Source organism: Oncorhynchus mykiss, chromosome 22, assembly GCF_057628025.1.
Source record: "Oncorhynchus mykiss isolate SJ-2025 chromosome 22, ASM5762802v1, whole genome shotgun sequence".
Lineage (NCBI taxonomy): Eukaryota > Metazoa > Chordata > Actinopteri > Salmoniformes > Salmonidae > Oncorhynchus > Oncorhynchus mykiss.
In genome coordinates, this window is record NC_143043.1 from 12,493,365 (window position 1) to 12,515,848 (window position 22,484).

Consider the following 22,484-nt stretch of genomic DNA (forward strand, 5'->3'; position numbering starts at 1 on the left):
TGTACCTCTGAATGGTACCAGTTGCTCATCCACTGTTAATTCAGGCCCAGGGTTGTAGAGGCAGACGCTCCACCCACTTCTCCCAGACCTCTCTTATGGCTCCACCCACTTCTCCCAGACCTCTCTTATGGCTCCACCCACTTCTCCCAGACCTCTCTTAGAGAGTTTGTCTCTCACACGATCTTGACTCACGGTTATCAAATTGTAGCCTCCGTATGACATTTTGTGCCGCCTTCCTGCCCTGGTTGTCATATGGTGACGAGGACCATGTTATTTTGCTGTTCTTTAACAAAAATGTCTCTCTTTCAGCTTGGGGGATTTCTATTTCATCTGAAGGTGATGCATCATGCTCTGGGTTGTATTCTTCCCCATCTTCTTCTTCAGATACCTCCTCTTCTAAATCACTGTTCTCTTGTTCCTCCTGGACATCTGAAAAAATCAGATCTACGACCTGTTGGGCACTGAAACATGCACTCATGGCTTCAGAAAAGAGAGAACTGGGGGGACTGTCATCTGCAGCACCTTTATAGTCTCTGACTGCATTCCCCATCAGTAAACAATGCTTTCAAGACATTTTTATTTTGTCTGAAATGTTGTTCATTTTGTCTGAAATTGTTTTCATTTTGTCTGTGAACCTGAGTCATGTGTGGGGTCGTGGAGGGGAGATGCTGCACATGCACAATAATGTTTTTAGTTTTGCCTGAGTTCAATCAGTAGCACACAATCTACATTTCTCATTTTGTGTGTGTGTGTGTGTGTATGTGTGTGTGTGTGTGTGTGTGTGTGTGTGTGTGTGTGTGTGTGTGTGTATGTATGTGTGTGTGTGTGTGTGTGTGTGTGTGTGTGTGTGTGTGTGTGTGTGTGTGTGTGTGTGTGTGTGTGTGTGTGTGTGTGTGTGTGTGTGTGTGTGTGTGTGTGTGTGTGTCTTTGTGGTTTTTGTGGTGTGTAAATTATTTTCATACTGCCGGGTCAAAAATGACCCTAAGACAATCTTTGCACCCTGGTGGTGTACAGCTTTCATTGAAATATGAACAAAGGCAATGTTTCACTTTTTCTAATGTTGTGGTCACTCTAGGAAAAGTAATCAAATTTCAAGTTGAAAAAATATAATTTTTGGGTTTTTGTTTTAAGGTGTATGTGTGTGTGTGTAATGTATACATGGTGTGTGGAATGTAGTTTGAATGTTTACAATAGCTAGAGAAATGGTCAGAGATGGGCAGATGAGAGTGAGAGAGCGAGAGAGACAGACTGAATGAGTGACCTGTATATATGTCTGTCTACCTGCGTGTGTCCCACTCCCAGGGCAGTAGATGGTGTGTGTGTGTGTGTGTGTGTGTGCACAGAAGGGAATTAATGGAGCAGCACGCTGGCTCTGATTGTTGTTCCGAATATGGTTGTTTGCTCAACCCATGGATGCAGTGTGTGTGTGTGTGTGTGTGTGTGTGTGTGTTTGCTCACTGCCTGCATCTCTGTCTGAGGAGATTCTGCCCCTCTCCTCCCACCATCTCTCTGGTTGCCCAGGACTACTACCACATCCCTGTCCCCTGATTGGCTGGCGCCATGGCAACGCTGCCTGAGGAAGACCTCGGTAGGCCAAGAGACATTGTATCATGGGTGTTCTGTTCTGCCGTGTGTTATAGACAGTAATTACCAGGTTTCACCCAGCTAATGATAATATGGTCATTTAGCTTTAGCAGATGCTATTATTCAAATCACCATACTATAAGTAGCCTATAGTAAGTACTGTACATAGTAGGTACTATAGAGTTAGTAAGTTAAGTTAGTAAGACCATGGTTCCTCAGTATATGACCCACGACTCTGGTGTTGCAAAGATTACGTACATCTAACCAACTTGGACTTACTAACTAGTTAGTAGTGATCTGTGAAAGTGCCCGTTTGTGCTTAGTTTATTCAAGTTTTTTTTATTGCCAACTGTAGGTCAGATTCTGGATTGGTGTCATGACAACAAGATATCTAACAGCCACAGGGAAAGAAGCCCAGAACACAGGCGAACACACGCACCTACAGACACACACACACACACACACACACACACGAAAACTGGATAGCACATCACCTGGGGCTGAGTCTGTTAGATGCGTTGGTTAGTTGGTTAGCTGCGTATTTATATACTAGATTCTTAACAGCGCTCACTGTAATAGATCTACTGCTGTACATATCATTTTTAGTATATCTGTTTGGTTTATGTAAGCATAAATTGAATTTGGATTACTGATACAGTGTTATTTGGGTTGTTAATTGGATATCATTCTGACATTCTTGATTTCTTGTTTCTAGTTTTTGATGATGAATTATTTGTGTACTTGTCTGACATTTTACTGCATTGTTAGGAGCTAGTAACACAAGCATTTCACTGCACCCGCTATACAATCTGCTAAACTGTGTACACGATCAATACCCTTTGATTTGATTTGAGTCCACCACTGACATAGAGAAAGAGAGAGAGAGGGACAGAGGGAGAGAAGTAACAGCTCGCTCTTCATCCACCAGATCCACCTTACTCGTTGTAGAATTGGGCGAACACTACCATTGACTCTGGATGTGAGCATCTGATTCCCGTTATGAGCTGTCGGTTATTATTACATTGGATATCTAAACAATAGTATATCACTTTTTGAGAGTTTGTTTTGTCTGGAATAGTAAAATATCAACATGAGTAAATAACACTGATTGGTTTTTAGCTCTACCTACATGTACATATTACCTCGACTAACCTAACTGCCCCTGCACATTTACTCTGTACTGGTACCCTGTGTAAATAGCCTCGCTACTGTTATTTTACTGCTGCTTTTTAATGATTTGTTATTTTTCTATTTATTTATTTTGACTTACTTCTTTTTTTACTTAACACTTATTTTTCTTAAAACTGCATTGTTGATTAACCGCTTGTAAGTCAGCATTTCACTGTAAGGTCTACCTACACCTGTTGTATTCTGTGCATGTGACAAATAACATTTGATTTCATTTATATAATTATAGTGAGATGAACTTGATGATTATAATATAATGAGAAGTATACTGTAGTCTTTCTTATCCTGACAGTCTGAGAGTGGATGGGAAAGGAAAGAGAAAGGGGGATACCTAGTCATTTGTACAACTGAATGTATTCAACTGAAAGGTGTCTTCCGCATTTAACCCAACCCTTCTGAATCAGAGAGGTGCGGGGGGCTGCCTTATTGTCCCTGCTCTGTAGGCACTAATGGGCCATGCATGGAGGGAACCTGATACTGCCATTGGAAAACTAAGTGTCTGTCACTCAGATGTCCATGACTGTGTGTGTGTTTATGTGTGTGTGTCCAATCCAAAAATCCCTGCACTAAGCAGACAAACCTAGACACAACTGTCACAAAGCACAAAATTCCTGGCAGTTTGTGATGGGTGAACTGAGCTCAGTGAGCTGAATCTTTACAATGTGTGTGTGTGTGTGAGTCGTAATACATGCAGACCGTTGGTAATTGAAAGCACAGAGAGAGAGGGAGTGTCTGGGCCTCGGTGACACTGTCTTTATTCACATCTATTTCCTAGTTATCCTGTGTGTGCGTGTTGGTGCTAAGAGAGGTCTGTATTGTAGAGACAAAACCGTCTTTTAGAGATAGTAACAACCTAAACACATTAGGTTGTTAGTGCGTCTCTCCTCCCCTTCGCCGCCCCTTCTCTCTCCTTCCTTCTCCTCTTGCGAGCCTTCCTCTGTGCAGTCGCTTGCTATTTTTTTGTTGTTTTTTTCCTCTCTCCCGCCCTTCTCCAGCATCCTCTGCTGGAGGGAGGTAATTCTAAGCCTGTGTTCTGTTCTGCCTCCCCCTCACACACAACGATACAGTGTCGTTAGAGACAGGAAAATTAGCCAGCAACCGCTGACGAGGTGTAATCCCCACCGCCCTCCAAGGCCTCAGTTTAAGGTTTCACCGATAGGTCTATTTATTTTATCTAGAGCAGTGGCGTGTCCAGGGGGTGGCACAGGGTGGCCACCAGTTGAGGCTGCTGAGGGGAGGACGGCTCATAATAATGTCTGGAACAGAGCGAATGGAATGGCATCAAACACACAGAAACCATGTGTTTGATTTATTTGATACCATTCCACTTATTCCGCCCTAGCCATTTCCACGAGCCAGTCCTCCCCAATTAAGGTGCCACCAATCGCCTGTGGTGGCCACGCCCCCCCCCCCCACCCCCCCACCCCCTGAAATCTGATTGGAAACCCCAGTGGCCCACCCATAAATCCAGAATATATTGATGATTTTGACCAAGACCCACACCGATAGCAAGACTCATCAATCTCACTGGAGAAAGCATCCGAGAGAGCAAAACAGCGACCCTCTGTCATAGTATGTGTAGCCCATGTATCTGATGCTGTCAGGCCAAAAATAATATTACATGTCATGTGAATTTTACCATGTGAAATGTTCCAAAAACACGTTTTCAAATCGTGTAATTTTCCACAATGTGAAATCATTTGGTTCAACATGTGATAACATGAAACTACACTGTTAGCAATTGCTGTTAATTTTGCGTAATATTTTACGGTACATTTCTACAGTAATAGGATTCTATATTAGTGTTTTGCTATATATTTACTGTCAATTGCAATGCACTTGGGTAGGTTACTTTTTTGGCCCATCCTGCAAATTAACTTGGCATGCCTTACTTGTAATTGCATTTAATTTAAGTATAGTTTAGATGCACTTATTATTTCATAGTAAGTTAACAGCTAACTAATTTGCAGTGAAAATATTGGAATACCTTTAAATGTATTTCTACAGTTGAACTGTATTTTGAAAGTAAATATACAACAACAAACTGTATTCAGGAAATAGACAGGAAATCCAATTCTACATCCAATTATTTTCAATGCTGAAATTTTTTATCTACTTTCTAAATTGATTGGACTTTAACTCAACATTGGTTAGCACACTTGAGATACAACCACACCTGAGATTTGAACTCACAACCTCTTGGACGTCAGCAACCTGAATATCCTGCTTTGCCACTAGGTCTGTCACCATGACAGAGACCGACCACGGATTTATTGGGAAGAATACATTTCTGCACTTTCCCAGAATCAAGTCAATAATTGTGCGATTATCACCAACGAAAAAGTAGCAGTGCTCAGGGACACATGACATTAAGGCCTAGATTCAATCAGAGCAAGTGTAAACACGTGATCGCCGACAGTGTCGGATGCGTAACTGCGTTACGGTACAGTGTTGTTCTCTGATGTATAGAAAGGTCAAAGGGACACATAAGGTACCTTCATACACATATGTGACCGACCGCCTTGATTCGGTATTATGTAGCAAATTAAAATTATAATTATTTTTTTACATTGGATAAAAGTAGAGACAAAATGGTATATCATACACTGCATTTGAGGAACAATGGGAAAGTAATTCTGCTATGAAAGTTGTAACCTCACTTTTTCAGAAAAATGGCCCTTGAATTATTTGGTACACCTACTGAAGAGCTCTTTTGTCTACACCCATTCAGCATTGTTCACACCCTCTTAAGCCTTAGCCCCACCCATCTCTTTAAAGAGTCACATGTCAAATCAAATCCAATTTTATTGGTCACATACACATGGTTAGCAGATGTTGTTGTGAGTGTTGTGAAATGCTTATTCTTCTACATCTGAGAGTGCAGCAGTATCTAACAGGTCATATTTAACAATTCCACAACAAAACCTAATACACACAATCTAGTAAAGGAATGAGATAAGAATATATAAATATAAAATATATGGATGAGCAGTGACAGAGCGGCTAAGATGCAAAAGATAGTGTAGTATACAGTATATATATATATATATATATATATATATATATATATATATATATATATATATATATATATATATATATATAAGTAATGCAAGATATGTAAACATTATTAAAGTGGCATTATTAAAGTGACATTATTAAGGTGACTAGTGTTCCATTTATTAAAGTGGCCAATGATATCAAGTCTGTAGGTAGGCAGCCGCCTCTCTGTGTTAGTGATGGCTGTTTAACAATCTGGTGGCCTTGAGATAGAAGCTGTTTTTCAATCTCTCTGTCCCAGCTTTGATGCACCTGTACTGACCTCGCCTTCTGCATGGAAGTGGGGTAAACAGGCAGTGGCTCGGGTGGTTATTGTCCTTGATGATCTTTTTTTAACTTCCTGTGACATTGGATGTTGTAGGTGTCCTGGAGGGCAGGTAGTTTGCCCCCTGTGATGCGTTATGCAGATCGTACCACCCTCTGAAGAGACCTGCGGTTGTGGGCCCGACAGGATGCCCTCGATTGTGCACCTGTAAAAGTTAGTGAGGGTTTTCGGTGACAAGACACATTTTTTTCAGCCTCCTGAGGTTGTGTGTGAGGTCATGTGCTGAAGGTCATGTAGTGCGGTAAAGATTAAGACTAAAAGTAGTAGGCTACAATAAGGAAACATTTCAGGTAAACAGAAAGTGTCCAGATAAAAATATTTCAACCAACTAAACCAACTAAACCAACTAATCTTGTAATTTAGCAATTGTATTCATATTTACAGATGACATACTTATTAAGGCACATCAAATTTAAAAGTAATTTCTGCCAAAAAAAAGCATTTTGATAAAACATTGAAATAAACGTTTGTCAGATGTTGTCACATTAACTTCACATTAGATCACGTGATAACATGAGAAGTTAACGTGTTTTTTTCCCCTAATGGGTGTGTGTTATTGTAAAAGATTATAAAGCCCAGTTCAGATACAAGAGACGAGACTCACAATGGTCTTAAGGACTTTTAGAACAAAGTTGGCTTGATCTGAACAGTCCTGGAGTTTCCAAAATTCAACGTTTCAAATCTTAGCTGAAGACTTGCGATGAGACAGGTTCCTTTATGTAACTTAGGCGCAGGGAGTCAGGAAACAAGTTCAGTTATTGAGTTTAATAATAATTAACATGGAACTATAAACAATAATACCTGAAGACTACTAACAGAAGAGTACTATATAAAGCAGGCCTGGGCAATTCCAGTCCTCAGGGGCCTGATTGGTGTCACATTCCCCCCCCCCCCATCCTTAGCAAACACACCTGATTTAAACTAATTTAATTTTTAACTGAAGATCAATACTAGTTGATTATTGGAGTCAGGTGTGTTCGCTGGGTCTGGGGCAAAAGTGTGACACCAATCAGGCCCCCAGGACTGATATAAAGGGTGTGTAATCAAGGGAGTAATTAAGAACATTGTTCCAGACCTCTTCAGCGCGCCTGAACCACTCACTGCAGGAGCTTCGGTCTGGCTCGGGGTCCTCGGGCTGGCTGATAACCCAGAACACACTGGAAGGGAGTCAGCCCGGTGGAGGAGTGACGCAATGAATTCTGAGTGTATTCCGCCCAGGGAAGGAATCGGGCCCACTCCCCCTGCTGGTCCTGGCGGTGTCATCTCAGGATCCTCCGTTGAGCACCGAAGAGGGGAGTGGGAGTAGACACGACACTTTAGCCAATCAGAGAACAGTTCACTGACGTTCTGTGTTCAGACAAGCAGCCAGCTAACTAGCCAAGCAGACAGCTAGATAGCTGTTTTTCAGCAGTAATACTGTAGCTAGCCTAGCTTGCTGATATTTCTCTGACAAGTCAGAAAGTGTATAGTGTTTCTGGTTTATTCACGAAACTCGTTTGCTACAGTACCTTACAACAAGGGACAACTTTGTTTCAACGTTTCATCACGGCATTGAAAGAAGCACCGTTACCGTGGAAACGGTCGCAACTGTGCATCTCATCTTATTGATCTGAACGCCCTCCAGTCAGCTGTTCTACAACACACAATTATAAAACGTTCTAGTTTTGTCTTGTCTCGTCTTCTGTTGTAGGGTTGAACCAGGGTTTACAGAGTTGGACGTGAAGATATGCCGAACCAGCTATGTGTCATGTTGTGTCTTGTCTCTGTCCTTTCCCTTCACCCTGTCTCCCTCTGCTGGTCGTATTAGGTTACCTTTCTCCCCCGCTTTCCCCCAGCTGTTCCTTGTCTCCTCTAACTACCCATTCACCCCGTTTCCCACCTGTTCCCTTTTTCCCTCTGATTAGGTCCCTATATCTCTCTCTGTTTCTGTTCCTGTCCTTGTCGGATTCTTGTTTGTGTTTCATGCCTGAGCCAGACTATCGTCATGTTTGCTGTAACCTTGTCCTGTCCTGTCGGAATCTGCCGGTCTATCTGAGCCTACCTATGTTTGGTTATTAAAGAAGCTCTGTTTAAGTTAGTTCGCTTTTGGGTCCTCATTCACTCTCCATAACAGAAGAATCCGACCAAGAATGGACCCAGCGACTTCGGATCCTCTCCACTCAGCCGTCGGGATCCAGGGAGCGATGCTAGGCAGACACGAGCAGGAAGTGTCTGCTGCTCGACATGCCGTTGAGACCCTGGCCACCCAAGTCTCCAACCTCACAGAACAGGTTCACCATCTCCGCCTCGATCCACCGGCCACTTCCAGGGCTTTCGAATCTCCGGAGCCCAGAATCAATAACCCGCCGTGTTACTCTGGGGAGCCCACTGAATGCCGCTCGTTCCTCACCCAGTGTGATATTGTGTTTTCTCTCCAGCCCAACACTTACTCCAGGAGCACTGCTCGTGTCGCCTACGTCATATCTCTCCTTATTGGACGGGCTCGTGAGTGGGGCACGGCAATCTGGGAGGCAAGGGCTGAGTGTACTAACCAGTATCAGGACTTTAAGGAGGAGATGATACGGGTTTTTGATCGATCTGTTTTTGGGGAGGAGGCTTCCAGGGCCCTGTCTTCCCTATGTCAAGGTAATCGATCCATAACAGACTACTCTATTGAGTTTCGCACTCTTGCTGCCTCCAGTGGCTGGAACGAGCCGGCTTTGCTCGCTCGTTTTCTGGAGGGTCTCCGCGCAGAGGTAAAGGATGAGATTCTCTCCCGGGAGGTCCCTTCCAGCGTGGATTCCCTGATTGAACTCGCTATTCGCATTGAGCGACGGGTTGATCTGCGTCACCGAGCTCGTGGAAAGGAGCTCGCGTTCTCCGTTGCCCCCCTCTCCGCATCACTACCATCTTCCTCTGCCGGCTCGGGAGCTGAGCCTATGCAGCTGGGAGGTATCCGCATCTCGACTAAGGAGAGGGAACGGAGAATCACCAACCGCCTCTGTCTCTATTGCGGTTCTGCTGGTCATTTTGTCACTTCATGTCCAGTAAAAGCCAGAGCTCATCAGTAAGCGGAGGGCTACTGGTGAGCGCTACTACTCCTGTCTCTCCTTCAAGATCCTGCACTACCTTGTCGGTCCATCTACGCTGGACCGGTTCGTCAGCTTCCTGCAGTGCCTTAATAGACTCTGGGGCGGAGGGCTGTTTTATGGACGAGACCTGGGCTCGGGAACATGACATTCCTCTCAGACAGTTAAGGGAGTCCACGGCCTTGTTCGCCCTGGATGGTAGTCCTCTCCCCAGGATTCAGCGTGAGACGCTACCTTTAACCCTCACTGTTTCTGGTAATCATAGCGAAACCATTTCTTTTTTGATTTTTCGTTCACCTTTTACACCTGTTGTTTTGGGCCATCCCTGGCTAGTTTGTCATAATCCTTCCATTAATTGGTCTAGTAATTCTATCCTCTCCTGGAACGTCTCTTGTCATGTGAAATGTTTAATGTCTGCTATCCCTCCTGTTTCCTCTGTCTCTTCTTCACAGGAGGAGCCTGGTGATTTGACAGGGGTGCCGGAGGAATATCACGATCTGCGCACGGTGTTCAGTCGGTCCAGGGCCACCTCTCTTCCTCCACACCGGTCGTATGATTGTAGTATTGATCTCCTTCCGGGAACCACTCCCCCCCGGGGTAGACTATACTCTCTGTCGGCTCCCGAACGTAAGGCTCTCGAGGATTATTTGTCTGTAGCTCTTGACGCCGGTACCATAGTCCCCTCCTCCTCTCCCGCCGGAGCGGGGTTTTTTTTTGTCAAGAAGAAGGACGGGTCTCTGCGCCCCTGCATAGATTATCGAGGGCTGAATGACATAACAGTTAAGAATCGTTATCCGCTTCCTCTTATGTCTTCAGCCTTCGAGATCCTGCAGGGAGCCAGGTTTTTCACTAAGTTGGACCTTCGTAACGCTTACCATCTCGTGCGCATCAGGGAGGGGGACGAGTGGAAGACTGCGTTTAACACTCCGTTAGGGCACTTTGAATACCGGGTTCTTCCTTTCGGCCTCGCTAACGCTCCAGCTGTCTTTCAGGCATTAGTCAATGATGTCCTGAGAGACATGCTGAACATCTTTGTTTTCGTTTACCTTGACGATATCCTGATTTTTTCACCGTCACTCCAGATTCATGTTCAGCACGTTCGACGTGTCCTCCAGCGCCTTTTAGAGAATTGTCTTTTTGTGAAGGCTGAGAAGTGCACTTTTCATGCCTCCTCCGTCACATTTCTCGGTTCTGTTATTTCCGCTGAAGGCATTAAGATGGATCCCGCTAAAGTCCAAGCTGTCATTGATTGGCCCGTCCCTAAGTCACGCGTCGAGCTGCAGCGCTTTCTCGGCTTCGCGAACTTCTATCGTCGTTTCATCCGTAATTTCGGTCAGGTGGCCGCTCCTCTCACAGCCCTTACTTCTGTCAAGACGTGCTTTAAGTGGTCCGTTTCCGCCCAGGGAGCTTTTGATCTCCTCAAGAATCGTTTTACATCCGCTCCTATCCTTGTTACACCTGACGTCTCTAGACAGTTCGTTGTCGAGGTTGACGCGTCAGAGGTGGGCGTGGGAGCCATTCTTTCTCAGCGCTCCCTCTCTGACGACAAGGTCCACCCATGCGCGTATTTTTCTCATCGCCTGTCGCCGTCGGAACGTAACTATGATGTGGGTAACCGCGAACTGCTCGCCATCCGGTTAGCCCTAGGCGAATGGCGACAGTGGTTGGAGGGGGCGACCGTTCCTTTTGTCGTTTGGACTGACCATAGGAACCTTGAGTACATCCGTTCTGCCAAACGACTTATTGCGCGTCAGGCGCGTTGGGCGCTGTTTTTCGCTCGTTTCGAGTTCGTGATTTCTTATCGTCCGGGCTCTAAGAACACCAAGCCTGATGCTTTGTCTCGTCTCTTCAGTTCTTCAGTAGCCTCCACTGACCCCGAGGGGATTCTCCCTGAGGGGCGTGTTGTCGGGTTGACTGTCTGGGGAATTGAGAGGCAGGTAAAACAAGCGCTCACTCACACTCCGTCGCCGCGCGCTTGTCCTAGGAACCTTCTTTTCGTTCCCGTTCCTACTCGTCTGGCCGTTCTTCAGTGGGCTCACTCTGCCAAGTTAGCCGGCCACCCTGGCGTTCGGGGTACGCTTGCTTCCATTCGCCAGCGTTTTTGGTGGCCCACCCGGGAGCATGACACGCGTCGTTTCGTGGCTGCTTGTTCGGTCTGCGCGCAGACTAAGTCCGGTAACTCTCCTCCTGCCGGCCGTCTCAGGCCGCTTCCTATTCCCTCTCGACCGTGGTCTCACATCGCCTTAGATTTTGTCACCGGACTGCCTTCGTCAGCGGGGAAGACTGTTATTCTTACGGTTGTCGATAGGTTCTCTAAGGCGGCCCATTTCATTCCCCTTGCTAAGCTTCCTTCTGCTAAAGAGACGGCACAAATCATCATCGAGAATGTTTTCAGAATTCATGGCCTTCCGTCAGACGTCGTTTCGGACAGAGGTCCGCAATTCACGTCTCAATTTTGGAGGGAGTTTTGCCGTTTGATTGGGGCTTCCGTCAGTCTCTCTTCCGGCTTTCACCCCCAGTCTAACGGTCAAGCAGAACGGGCCAATCAGACTATTGGTCGCATCTTACGCAGTCTTTCTTTTCGCAACCCTGCGTCTTGGTCAGAACAGCTCCCCTGGGCAGAATACGCCCACAACTCGCTTCCTTCGTCTGCGACCGGGCTATCTCCTTTTCAGAGTAGCCTCGGGTACCAGCCTCCGCTGTTCTCATCTCAGTTCGCCGAGTCCAGCGTCCCCTCCGCTCAGGCTTTTGTCCAACGTTGCGAGCGCACCTGGAAGAGGGTCAGGTCTGCACTTTGCCGTTATAGGACGCAGACTGTGAGGGCTGCTAATAAGCGTAGAACTAAGAGTCCTAGATATTGTCGCGGTCAGAGAGTTTGGCTCTCCACTCAGAACCTTCCCCTTAAGACGGCTTCTCGCAAGTTGACCCCGCGGTTCATTGGTCCGTTCCGTATTTCTCGGGTCATTAATCCTGTCGCAGTTCGACTTCTTCTTCCGCGATACCTTCGTCGCGTCCACCCGGTCTTCCACGTCTCCTGCATTAAGCCCGTTCTTCGCGCCCCCGCTCGTCTTCCCCCCCCCCCCCCCATCCTTGTCGAGGGCGCACCCATCTACAGGGTCCGCAGGATTTTGGACATGCGTCCTCGGGGCCGTGGTCACCAGTACCTTGTCGATTGGGAGGGGTACGGTCCTGAGGAGAGGAGTTGGGTTCCCTCTCGGGACGTGCTGGACCGTGCGCTGATCGAGGATTTCCTCCGTTGCCGCCAGGTTTCCTCCTCGAGTGCGCCAGGAGGCGCTCGGTGAGTGGGGGGGTACTGTCATGTTGTGTCTTGTCTCTGTCCTTTCCCTTCACCCTGTCTCCCTCTGCTGGTCGTATTAGGTTACCTTTCTCCCCCGCTTTCCCCCAGCTGTTCCTTGTCTCCTCTAACTACCCATTCACCCCGTTTCCCACCTGTTCCCTTTTTCCCTCTGATTAGGTCCCTATATCTCTCTCTGTTTCTGTTCCTGTCCTTGTCGGATTCTTGTTTGTGTTTCATGCCTGAGCCAGACTATCGTCATGTTTGCTGTAACCTTGTCCTGTCCTGTCGGAATCTGCCGGTCTATCTGAGCCTACCTATGTTTGGTTATTAAAGAAGCTCTGTTTAAGTTAGTTCGCTTTTGGGTCCTCATTCACTCTCCATAACATATGTTGTGTGAATTTGCTACATTAGTCTTAGAGGAGGCTAATATAATTGGCAGGTAGCCTAGCGGTTAAGGGTATTGGGCCGGTAACTGAAAGGTTGCTGGTTTGAATCCCTAAGCCGACAAGGTGGGAAAATCTGCTGTTCTCCCCTTGAGCAAGGCAGTTAACCCCCAACAACAACTGTTGATGTTGTTTAAGGCAGCCCCCTCCACCTCTGATCTGGAGGGGTTGAGTTAAATGCGGAAGACACATTTTGGTTGAATGCATTCAGTTGTGCAACTTACCAGGTATCCCCTTTCCCTACATCTGGTTTTGACAGGCCTAAAGCAGAAACATGTGTCCCCATGAAGACATAGCTCAGGACTTCAGTAAAACTGTCTCGTTATACAGACTCCGGTCGGCTCAAAAACAACCTCTTGACTTTTTATGAATGGAGGAATTGAAGTGTAGCCTACTGTGTATTTGGATTAGAGGTCGACCGATTATGATTTTTGGAGGACAAAAAAAGCCGATACCGATTAATCGTCCGATTTAAAAATAAAAATAAATTGTATTTATATATATACACACACACACACACACACATTTTTGTAATAAGGACAATTACAACAATACTGAATGCAAACTTTTATTTTAACTTAATATAATACATATTATGGGCTTTTGGATGGGTGTTCTTAAGGTGATTCCACAGGTTGGTGGTATTTTTTGATTTAGCCGTTGCTGACCTCATGCTTACATCTTTATCACAAATAAGACACCTTGCTTTCCCAGGTGCCAATTCCATGTAATAGTCCCACACTGGTGCTCTGCTTTTCTCTGCCATCTGTAAAACACACACACAGCTCTGAAGTGACAATGATACTGAACAGTCTGCTTAGGAGACAAATACTGTCAACTGTTTGAATAAAAATAGAGTTTAAGTTCCCTGTGATGAATGTTGAAAACAAAAACTGTCATTTCTATATGCAGGAAATCCTTTTTTAATAATGGACATGGTAAGAATTGACTACCAAAGTGCGAGTCATAATTCCCATGACACCTTCTAGCGAAATCTGAAAAGCGTTTCCTTCATTCATTTATTCCATAGGATATTTTTAGATTCACTTAAAATAAGGTCTGTGTTTCCTGTAGGCTTACACCACCTTGACAATTTTATAACTGTGTAGATATCCACAGGACAAGGTAACTCTGATCAATATTGGCTAAATATAAACAAAGATATTTTTTTTTGTATAGTGGATTTATGAAAATATGTTGACAAACGTTACCTTGTCCTAGTGAGATTTACACGGGTACCAAAACGCCGAGGCGGTTTAAGCACGAAACACAGACCTTATTTGAAGTAGATCAAGACATCCTCTGTGGAAGACATGAACGGTAAAATAACGAAGGAACCCCTTTCATGTTCAGCTGCAAGTTATTACAGGAATTATAACGCGTCGACTATTTCTCTCTAAACCAGATACCTTTGACTATTACGAGCCTGCTGCTGCCTACCACCCCTCAGTCAGACTGCTCTATCAAATATCAAATCATAGACTTAACTATAATAAACACACAGAAATACGAGCCTTAGGTCAAATCCGAATCACCTCGAAAACAAAACGTTTATTCCGTTCCGTATTTTATCTAACGGGTGGCATCCATGAGTCTAAATATTCCTGTTACGTTGCACAATCTTCAATGTTGTGTCATAATTACGTAACATTCTGGCATATTAGTTTGCAAAGAGCCAGGCGGCCCAAACTGTTGCATATACCCTGACTCTGCGTGCAATGAACGCAAGAGGTGACACAATTTCACCTGGTTAATATTGCCGGCTTTCTTTAACTAAATATGCAGGTTTAAAAATATATATTGATTTTAAGAAAGGCATTGATGTTTATGGTTAAGGACACATTGGAGCAACGACAGTCGTTGATTGATTGTTTTTTATAAGATAAGTTTAATTCTAGCTAGCAACTTACCTTGGCTTACTGCATTCGCGTAACAGGCAGGCTCCTCGTGGAGTGCAATGTAATCAGGTGGTTAGAGCGTTGGACTAGTTAACTGTAAGGTTGCAAGATTGAGTCGCCCGAGCTGACAAGGTAAAAATCTGTCGTTCTGCCCCTGAACGAGGCAGTTAACCCACCGTTCTTAGGCCGTCATTGAAAATAAGAATGTGTTGTTAACTGACTTGCCTAGTTAAATAAAGGTGTAAAAAAAAATCGGCGCCCAAAAATACCGATTTCCGATTGTTAGGAAAACTTGAAATCGGCCTTAATAAATCGACCATTCCGATTAATCGGTCGACCTCTAATTTGGATCCGAGCTACAATGCTCAGTGACTGATTTTCTGAACCTGAAAAAATAATTCATCATTCTATGCCACTTCCTGTCCATTGAACTGGACTATTGTACTAGAATCCCAAACATCTCCCTTCTTAGACCGAGCACTACCATATGGAACTGTCCTTTTTAGCATGGCCAGCATGATGTTAGGAGCTATAGGAGCTGGTTTGTGTCACTGTAGCAGGCTTGTGGCTAGGGGCATATGGCTGGTGTTAGGAGCTGGTTTATGTCCTAACTGTAGCAGTGTAGCAGGCAGACTAGAGGCTGGATATGATATCCTCAGGGACAGGATGCAGGCCTGTTCTTTTCATTTACCCTTTCAGGGAACTCCTGCCTGCTCTGTTCTTATCCCCCAGCACAGCTGCTGGACTCATTGGAGCTCAGCCTTTGTCCATTGTGTGTGTGTGTGTGTTTCAATATTCAGGCCAGGGAGAGGTGTGTGTGCGTGTACATTACTTGGTGGTAAGGTTAGTTCAATTCTGTCTGGCAGCCCTGCCCTCCCCAGTAACAGGGGAACGTGTGTGTGTGTGTGTGTGTGTGCGTGCGTGTGTAGCAGAGGAATAGGCTAATAATAGATTGCTTCTGGCCCAGTTGGCCACAGGAAGGAGATGGAGACAAGGAGAGGAACTATGGGGGCCAAAGAGGGACAAACTAGAAAATAGAACAGCAAACTGGAGCAAAGCTACTTTTTCTCTCGCCTGGCATAAAAGTTATACTTCTGACTTTGTTATGAGGGACTTTTGCAGCCGTCTTGCTCTCCATCCCCATCTCCACTCTGGCCTCTCTTCCTAGTAGAAGAATACGTACAAGCTGGTTTGCAAAGCTTGTTTCAGCCTTGTCCAATATTTCAAGTAAAGTAAGTATAGTATGTTACACAAAGGATAATATGTAAACAGTGGTGTTTGTAACTTTGCACTCTAAACGTGTAGTCATCGTACTGTGGTTCTGGTAGTTTTACCCTCTTGCTCCTATCCTCTTTCTCGGTCATGTGGCTCTCATGATGTCTCTCGGTCTCTGATTGGATTAGCCATGCAGCCTGCTGATTGGACAGTGAGCTCATCTGTGTAGACCTGCTCTGACCTTTAGATGAGTGATTTGAGCGCATTATGAGAGGAGAAACGCTCCTTCATGTAGTGTCAGGACCATTGTCTATGTGTGTGTAGCACATTTACCAGAAGTGACAAGACCCCTTTTTCGGTTACCTGAACCCACCTACCTACCTACCTACCTACCTACCTACCTACCTACCTACCTACCTACCTACCTACCTACCTACCTACCCACCCACCCACCCACCCACCCACCCACCCCAGTCCCATTGTAAAGGAAGTTTCTAGTGCAGACCTTACTTGCCCACCTACCTACCTCCCCTAGTGGTTCTATAACAAGGCTATGACTTCATACACCATGCCTGTCCCTCGGTATTTCAATCCTTACGTGCTGGTTCTTTGATAGTCGTCACAGGCGAGCAACGGTTGCCTTATAAGGTAGTCCGTAATGCGGTATTTCACCTTAATCCAGTTGAGGTATTTAGGCTTTAAACTCTGCTACATAAAGGGAGGGAATTAATATTTGAAGCATGTAAACAGTCAAGCCGAGTGGCCAGTGTTCGGCTTGGGGCCTCTCTGCATGGGCTAGAAGTAGAAGCTGCCCTTAACCACAGATCTAGGGTCAGAACCTTGCTCAACTCTGGTCACATTGCCAATGTTCGCAGAGGTTCTTTATGTATTCCCCTTTACTGGAAATCAGTCATTTTTAAGTCATTTGCTCAAAATACTGTCCTTTACAAAACGTGCAGTTAGTGATAGCGAGGGTATGTGTTGTTAGCCGTTGTCTGTGTTAGTTAGCGAGACAGTGAGTTAGCTACAGCCAGTCTGTGTTAGTTAGCGAGACAGTGAGTTAGCTACAGCCAGTCTGTGTTAGTTAGCGAGACAGTGAGTTAGCTACAGCCAGGCTGTGTTAGTTAGCGAGACAGTGAGTTAGCTACAGCCAGTCTGTGTTAGTTAGCGAGACAGTGAGTTAGCTACAGCCAGGCTGTGTTAGTTAGCGAGACAGTGAGTTAGCTACAGCCAGGCTGTCTTAGTTAGCGAGACCGTGAGTTAGCTACAGCCAGGCTTGTGTTAGTTAGTGAGACAGTGAGTTAGATACAGCCAGGCTTGTGTTAGTTAACGAGACAGTGAGTTAGCTACAGCCAGGCTTGTGTTAGTTAGTGAGCCATTGAGTTAGCTACAGCCAGGCTGTGTTAGTTAGTGAGCCATTGAGTTAGCCGTAGCCAAGGCTGTATGTCCTTAGCGAAACAGTGTGGCGGATGGAGTGCTGTGTTTAGGTTGACACAGCTGGTGGACAGGCAGGATGTCAGCTCCAAACCTCCATCTCTGTTTGTAATTCTCCCTTCAGAGAGAACATTTCCTCTGCTAAAAATAGGCCTCCCTGTGTTTGTGCCCCCTCCCCTGTGTGCCCCCAGAGTGCTGTTCTTCACCCAGCGTTTCCATGTGTGTTGTGTGTGTGTGTGTGTTTATAGAGCCCGTTTAGTTTTTCCCCAATTCCGTCTTCTCTTGTTTTTCCAGGTTTCAGTTTTTTTCCAGGTTTTTCAGGTTTTCACTTTCAATATCACACTTTTTAAAAAATGTACTACTAAGTTCAATACGTTTTTTAAACATTGTTGAATGCCGTTTTAATGTCTGGATTCCGTGATTCTGTCCGTGTTTCCCGCAACTCTGATTTTATAGGGCCCTATGTTTACTGTCGGAAGTAAAAATCTGATCTACGGTGTCACAGAGACAGGACAACCTGCAGGCGTACACCACACTACGTCTGGTTTGCCTGTAAAAGTCCCATGAAAAGCTTTTAATTACGAAACATGCTCAAACACTCTTCTTTTCCACGTTATGACAGTCTCTTAAACGAAATGTCACATTTCAGAGTAGAAGACAGGTGCTTATTTAGTTATTTGCTTAAAACATGTTCAGACCACTGAGTTCAACAGAGGGTTAGAACTAGTGAATTAAATGCTCCCCCCCCCTCTCTCTTTCTCTCCTCCCTCACTCCATCTCTCTCTCCCCTCCCTCCCTCTATCTGTCTGTCAGGCCTGAGTGTGAGCAATGTGTGTTTATAGTGGGTCAGAGAAGCAAGGCATCTTTAATGGCCTTCTCCTTTCTTTGCTGTTATTTAGCCTGTCCTTCCTCTGCCATGCATGAAATTGACACACACTCACTTTTATCTCAGCAGAGTTTCCTGTAGATAAACACAGAGGTGTGGTCAGTGCCCAGTGAGCCTTGGGCACTGTGTGTGTGTGTGTGTGTGTGTGTGTGTGTGTGTGTGTGTGTGTGTGTGTGTGTGTGTGTGTGTGTGTGTGTGTGTGTGTGTGTGTGTGCATGCTCCATGGGGGAGGAGGATTAACTCTGCCAGTCGCTGGGATTAACACAGAGCTCATACATACTATACCCTTACCTGGAGGGTACAACACACGTGCTGGGCTTCACAGGTGTGTGTATGAAAGTGTTTTCGGTTATGTGATATTTGTCAATTGTATTAATGAATGTATTTAAACAGGGTTTGGGGTTAGTTTAGTTCACTGTTCAGACAATTCATGGTGAATTGAAGAAACATTTAACCATGCCCCCCCCTCTCTCTCTTTCTCTCTGTTCCTCTCCCCCCTCTCCCCCCCCCTTTCTCCCTGTCTCTCTCTCTCTCTCTGTCTCTCTCCCTCTCTCTGTCTCTCTCTCTTGCTCTCTCTCTCTCTCTCTCTCTGTTCTCCCCCCTCTCTCTCTGTCTCTCTCTCTCTCCCTCTCTCTGTCTCTCTCTCTCTCTCTCTCTGTTCTCCCCCTCTCTCTCTCGCTCTCTCTCTCTCTCTCTCTCTGTTCTTCACCCTCCCCTCTCTCTCTGTCTCTCTTTCTCTCTCTGTCCCTCTCCCCCCCTCTCTCTCTCTTTCTCTCTCTCTCTCTCTCTCTCTCTCTCTCTCTCTCTCTCTCTGTTCTTCTCCCTCCCCTCTCTCTCTGTCTCTCTTTTTCTCTCTGTCCCTCTCCCTCTCTCTGTCTCTCTCTCTCTCTCTCTCTCTCTCTCTCTCTCTGTTCTCCCCCCTCTCTCTCTCTCTGTCTCTCTCTCTCTCCCTCTCTCTGTCTCTCTCTCTCTGTGTTCTCCCCTCTCTCTCTCTCTCTCTCTCTCTGTTCTTCTCCCTCCCCTCTCTCTCTGTCTCTCTCTGTCTCTCTCTCTCTCTTTCTCTCTATCTGTCTCTCTGTCTCTCCAGACCAGTGTGAAAGAGGGACTGTTGTTGAAACAGACAAGCTCATTCCAGAGGTGGAAAAAACGCTATTTCAAACTGAGAGGACGCACACTTTACTACGCCAAAGATGCCAAGGTAGGACACACACACACGCACACAGACACACGCACACAGACACACGCACACAGACACACACACACACACACACACACACGCACACAGACACACGCACACAGACACACGCACACAGACACACACACACACACGCACACAGACACACGCACACAGACACACGCACACAGACACACGCACACAGACACACACACACACGCACACAGACACACACACACGCACACAGACACACGCACACAGACACACGCACACACACACACGCACACAGACACACGCACACAGACACACGCACACAGACACACGCACACAGACACACGCACACAGACACACACGCACACAGACACACGCACACACACACACGCACACAGACACACACACACGCACACAGACACACACACACGCACACAGACACACGCACACAGACACACGCACACACACACACGCACACAGACACACGCACACAGACACACACACACGCACACAGACACACGCACACAGACACACGTACACAGACACACACACACGCACACAGACACATGCACACAGACACGCGCACAGACACACGCACACGCACACAGACACACGCACACATACACACACACACGCACACAGACACACACACACGCACACAGACACACGCACACAGACACACGCACACAGACACACACACACGCACACAGACACACGCACACAGACACACGCACACAGACACACACACACACGCACACGGACACACGCACACAGACACGCACACAGACACACAGACACACACACACACGCACACAGACACACGCACACAGACACAAGCACAGACACACGCACACAGACACACGCACACAGACACACGCACACAGACACACGCGCACAGACACACGCGCACAGACACACGCGCACAGACACACGCGCACAGACACACGCGCACACACACACACGCACACAGACACACGCACTCACACACACGCACACAGACACACGCACACACACGCACACAGACACACGCACACAGACACACGCACACAGACACACGCACACGCACACAGACACACGCACACAGACACACGCACACAGACACACGCACACAGACACAGACACACGCACACAGACACACACACACACACGCATACAGACACATGCACACACACACACACGCACACACACGCACACAGACACACACACACACGCACACAGACACACGCACACACACACAGACACACACACACAGACACACACACACGCACACAGACACACGCACACGCACACAGACACACGCACACAGACACACGCACACAGACACAGACACACGCACACAGACACACGCACACAGACACACGCACACAGACACACACACACAGACACACATACACAGACACACACACACGCAAACACACACACGCACACAGACACACACACACGCACACAGACACACACACACAGACACACACACACGCACACACACACACGCACACAGACACACGCACACAAACACACGCACACACGCACACAGACACACGCACACAGACACACGCACACAGACACAAGCACACACACACGCACACAGACACACGCGCACAGACACACGCGCACAGACACACGTGCACAGACACACGCACTCACACACACGCACACAGACACACGCACACACACGCACACAGACACACGCACACAGACACACGCACACAGACACACGCACACAGACACACGCACACAGACACAGACACACGCACACAGACACACACACACGCATACAGACACATGCACACACACACACACGCACACACACGCACACAGACACACACACACGCACACAGACACACGCACACACACACAGACACACACACACAGACACACACACACGCACACAGACACACGCACACGCACACAGACACACGCACACAGACACACGCACACAGACACAGACACACGCACACAGACACACGCACACAGACACACGCACACAGACACACACACACACACAGACACACATACACAGACACACACACACGCAAACACACACACGCACACAGACACACACACACGCACACAGACACACACACACAGACACACACACACGCACACAGACACACGCACACAGACACACGCACACAAACACACGCACACACGCACACAGACACACGCACACACACGCGCACACAGACGCGCACACAGACACACGCACACAGACACAAGCACACAGACACACGCGCACAGACACACGCGCACAGACACACGCGCACAGACACACGCGCACACACACACACGCACACAGACACACGCACTCACACACACGCACACAGACACACGCACACAGACACACGCACACAGACACACCCAGAGTCAGAAAACTATTTAACTGTCTCTCACTGACTACCATAGCAGCCTATTTTAGAGGCCCAGCAAAAGCACATGACAAATAGCCACCCTATATAGAGAGCAATAGTAATGCCATCTTTTTGTAAGCACTAATTCTGCCATGGTTCGTTGAACAAAGCCTATGGGAAAGTTAATGGAATTTTTGCACGGTTTTTGGATAATCACCAAAAATAAGTTCTGTGGTAAACATAGGTTTAGGAGATCTTATAAAAAATGTCTGTGTGATAATCTTCGTCAGCTAATGTCAGTTTTTGTGAATTTTCAAGCATTTATTTAATAAAAAAAAGCACATGAAGGCTTCATAATTCATAAAGGTCATGTTAAATGACTGATATTATCGAATAGAACAAAACGTATTAGATCTCCTAAGCCTGTGTTAACCGCAGACCTGATTTTCAGCATTTATCCCAAAAACCTATACTTTCCACAATCATTTCCCCCATAGGGATGGCTGAACAAACCAGAAGTAACTCATTTCCACAGGCTTTCGTAGTTGAACCAGGTGTGTTAATGCAGGATT

At 46.4% G+C, this 22,484-nt stretch overlaps 1 protein-coding gene across 20 annotated transcripts in view; it reads left to right on the forward strand.

Annotated features, from left to right (window-relative positions):
- The window catches only part of dgkh (diacylglycerol kinase, eta), an 87,680-nt gene that overhangs the window by 6,369 nt on the left and 58,827 nt on the right, over nt 1–22,484 (forward strand). For all 20 annotated transcript variants that reach the window (XM_090215507.1, XM_090215489.1, XM_090215490.1 and 17 more), the window contains one exon: nt 19,487–19,597. In XM_090215507.1, coding sequence (XP_090071633.1) covers nt 19,487–19,597 — 111 coding nt within the window. The remainder of the gene's footprint in view (nt 1–19,486; nt 19,598–22,484) is intronic.